General features: G+C 50.5%; 1 protein-coding gene across 1 annotated transcript in view; it reads left to right on the top strand.

Annotated features, from left to right (window-relative positions):
• CREB3L1 (cAMP responsive element binding protein 3-like 1) overlaps positions 1 to 3,826 on the top strand; it is a 21,265-nt gene that overhangs the window by 1,954 nt on the left and 15,485 nt on the right. Inside the window, exon 2 of the mRNA XM_009999557.1 lies at positions 3,108 to 3,268. Within this exon, the coding sequence (XP_009997859.1) occupies positions 3,108 to 3,268 (161 nt within the window). The remainder of the gene's footprint in view (positions 1 to 3,107; positions 3,269 to 3,826) is intronic.

The following is a 3,826-nucleotide window of genomic DNA, read 5'->3' as shown; positions in this document are numbered from 1 at the left end:
CCTGGGTTCTGTCTAGGCTTGGAATTGGCTGAGGATTGCTATTTATCAGCTTTTTCCCATCTTTTCTGCAGATCTCCAAAACACTTCCAAATCCTGCCCTTTCCCACATGGTTCCCACTAACATGAGTCAGCTAGGGCAAGCTGCTGGGTGCATTGTGACCCTGCTTATCAGTGGAGACTGCTTTCCAGATGGTTTGCACATTCAGACTGGCTGCTTTACTTCTCAGTACCAGCCGTCAGTTCTGCAGGGTGTGATTTGATGCCAGGAGCAGGGGGAGCTCAAGCTGTGCACAACAGCATGTGCTGGACCAGCTTCAGGCTAGTGCCCATACTCTGTACAGGTCCTGCTTCCTCACTGCTCTGTGCCTCTCCTCCTCAACCCAGAGCAGCTATGGCTACCTCTCAGCCAGACTTCTTCCCATTATGTATGGAGCAAGGGATGAGCTTCCTGACATACCTCACACAGCAACATATAGGGAAATCTGCAGTTGTTACAGGCTGGCCATACCTCTGAAACATCCTCTCAGGCAGCAGAACATAGATGTGTCAACAGAAAATGCCTTCTTCTCAGTCTCTCATTGACCCTTTAATGGCTTATGTGTTTCTGATTCTGTAACCCAATCACTCCCCAGATATATCTCCAATGGTGGGAAAGAGAGGAGGCTCAGAATGTAGACAGGAAGTGGGAGGACAGAGTGTACTTATTTGGGTTCCTGCTCCTTGAACTGTCTGGGCTGATAGCACTGGGGATGCTCTTTCACTGAGTCAAGTCTGGATGGGGAGAGCCCTTGGTGGTCTGCTTTCCCTTGTCTAATAACTTGCTTCAGCAGCAGTCCTCCGAGACAGAGATGCCCCACTGCTCTGAGAAAAAGAGAGAGCCAGAGTTTTGCAACAGAGAGGGAGGATGAGGGAGATGAACCTTAAAGTTACAGGAAGGGAACTTCAGATTAGCCAGTAGGCAAAACCTTCCCATAGTGGGCATAGTGAAATTGTAGAAGAGATTCAGTGAGGAAGCTGTGTACTCTTCATCACTTTTCAGAGGGGTGAGATCAAGTCAGACAACCATCTGTCAGGACTGATGCAGATTTTAGTTGGACTTGCCTAGAGCTGTTGGGATAGACTGGAAGCCCCCTCATAGGCCCTCATTTCTGTGACAGGCTGTGATTAGGCAGAATAATTCAGTCCAAGTTTTCTGACTGAAAACACTTCTGGCTGTGTAACACTTTGCCTCCTTCTATCAGAATGGGCTTGTCTGCATATCAGGGGTAACTGGGACTTCACTGCCAGCTGTGGGCTTGGTGTCCTTAGCAGGACAGAGAAAATGCAACTCAGTCCGTGTCTGTGCAGTAGCCTCTACGTTTTCATGGCTGTGCAGTGCACCCCTGCTTGAGATGCTGCCTGACGATGTTGGCTCTGCTGCATCGTGGGAAGCTCTAGGAAGTGGTCCAGCAGCTCCGAGAGCAACACATAGGTCATATGCAGACAGAACAGCCATGGGTACTCGTATTTGTGCTTGAAAATGTCCAGTCACACAGGGAGCTGGAAGGAATGAGCCTCTGCTAGAGAGACTTGTCTAGGCAGCAAAATAAGAGGTCCTAGACCAAAGACAGGAAGGCAATGTACTCCACTGGCAAGGGAACACCATGTTAACAGATACAATTCTTGCCCAGTCTTCAACACTACTGTGTCTACGCAAAAGCCAGAGGCAGGATTCTGCCCTGTCATCTCCTGAGGGCAACAGAGCCTCAGTTAAGTTACCTTTAAGTTTAGTTCAGATGTCAGCTCCCACACGAACAGCTGCTTGCTTATATTCTTTATTGTGCAGGCTTTTCTGAAGCTTAGAAGGACCTTTCTCCCCCTCTCCTCTTGCCAGGACATCTTCTAGACTGAGACCTGCACTGCAGACCTGCTTTGGGCAGAAGGCAGCCAGGCAGCCCCCCTGTGTCTGTGAGTGCTGTATGCATAGAGCAGTGCAGAGGCGTCAGGGATTGAGCCTGACTGTGGCTTCACGTTGAGCCAACTGGGGCACTATTTGTTGACACACTTAGCAATAGTCTGTCCTGTGTCAAGACAAATGCATTCCTCACTGTCAGATAAAAAGGGGAAGGGAGGAAGATGCAGGCTCCAGGCCAGCTAGGAGTAGCTTTTTGGCAGGCTGAAGTGTTTGAAGAGCAATGAGGGGACCAAAACTTCAGAGCAGAGCCCAAGCATTTATGCTGCCTGGCAGGTTTATTTCCCCATCTGAACTTCAGCTTATCCACCACTGCCTGAATCCCAGCTTCTGGGATCTCTGCTTCCAGTGACAAGCCACAGACATGCACAGGACAGAGCACGCAGGGGGTGAGGGAAATGTGCCCACACAGCTCCATTCAGTTGTCTTGACACTTCCTTTCCCTGACTGCTGCTTCAGACCCTGCCAACAATGGCAGCAGGGCATGGCTGCAGACAGCAACCCCCCTGAGCAGCAGGGGGCGAAGGAAGGAGCCTGAGAGGACAGACTGGGGGGAACAGCTGTGGGAGCAGCCTCTCAAGCAGGTGCCACATTAGGCTTCCTTCCACAGAACTGGACCTTCCTCCTCTTCTGTCATGCAACAAAGCTCTGGTACTTGGCACAACATTGTCAGGAGGCCAAAGCAGCACATCCAGTCCCCCATCAGCCTTTTGGTGTCATTGTGCTTGCCCTCTTGCCAGCTCTCTAGCACAGAGATGGTGCTATTTTGGGTAACACACCTGGCAGCTCTGTGATGCTGCCTAAAGAGCAACAGCCCAGCATCTTCCTTGTGCTGAGCCCTAAATATAAATAAGCTCCAGAGGATGAGACTGAGACATCACTGAGGAAAGAAGCCCTGCAGCTGTCTTCCAGCACTTGGGCTGCAGTGAGAGCAGAAGAGACATGATCCCTCTAGCTCTGTCCTGTCTGCTCCCCACACGCTGGGGGTTCATTCCCTTTTGTTCTGTGTGTTGTGGGCCTGCACATGCTTGTGTGGTGACAGTACTAAACTTGGAAAGGCAGCCTCCCCAGACGGGGGGAAGCTCTCTGCATGGCTTCTTTTTTTTTCTTGTCCTGTTCTTGCTGGAGTTTGACTCTCACATTGTGCATGTTTCAGAGCTGGAGAATGGAGTGTGGTCGCTGGGGCCCAAGCTCTGCTCCATCATGGTGAAACAGGAACAGAACCTGGCTCTAGACCTGCCTGAGTCCCAGCTAGCTGCCAGCTCCATACCAGTGCTGAACCTCAACCCTCTGCAGAGACTGCCAGTCCCCGAGGAGGTGAGCCCATCTAAGATCCATCGGGAACCCAGGCTCTTACACAGCAGCACCCCTGGTGATGTGGACTCATCCATGTGGCTGCAGCGTCCTACTAGGTGATAAAGCCACTAGACAGACAGGAAAAGGTGATACAAAGCCCACATACTACATTATTTGTCATTCTGCTCTTGAAATGGCAGTCAGAGGAGAAGCACACCTGATGCTGGCTAGAACTGTGTTCTGGATTCCTGCAGGCAAGCTACAAGACAGCTCATCCTTCCAGAGAAAATTATGGAAGGAAGGTGTTCTCCAGCACAGGAGGCTTTACAAACTTGGTTAAATACACGCATGTTTCCTTGGCACAAAAGCCACTCTTGGCTTATTTTCATTTTTTGGAGAACAGTGTCAATTAATGTGATGACAGTGACCCCTCTATTCCTGAGTATAGACCCCTGCTCTGCCACTGTCTTTGTCATGGCCTTGGGCTTATCATGTGGCCTCTTACTTCACTCAGCTGCTCACTGGAAATGGAGGTCCTGCTCCAGGTCCTGCTTGCTTTTTCCTATGAAGCAGCAGGAA

The sequence above is a fragment of the Chaetura pelagica genome, unplaced genomic scaffold (genome assembly GCF_000747805.2).
Source record: "Chaetura pelagica isolate M959 unplaced genomic scaffold, ChaPel_1.0 scaffold55, whole genome shotgun sequence".
Classification (NCBI taxonomy): Eukaryota; Metazoa; Chordata; class Aves; order Apodiformes; family Apodidae; genus Chaetura; species Chaetura pelagica.
The sequence above is the reverse complement of the archived record's forward strand: the minus strand, read 5'-3'. Positions and strand labels throughout refer to the sequence as shown.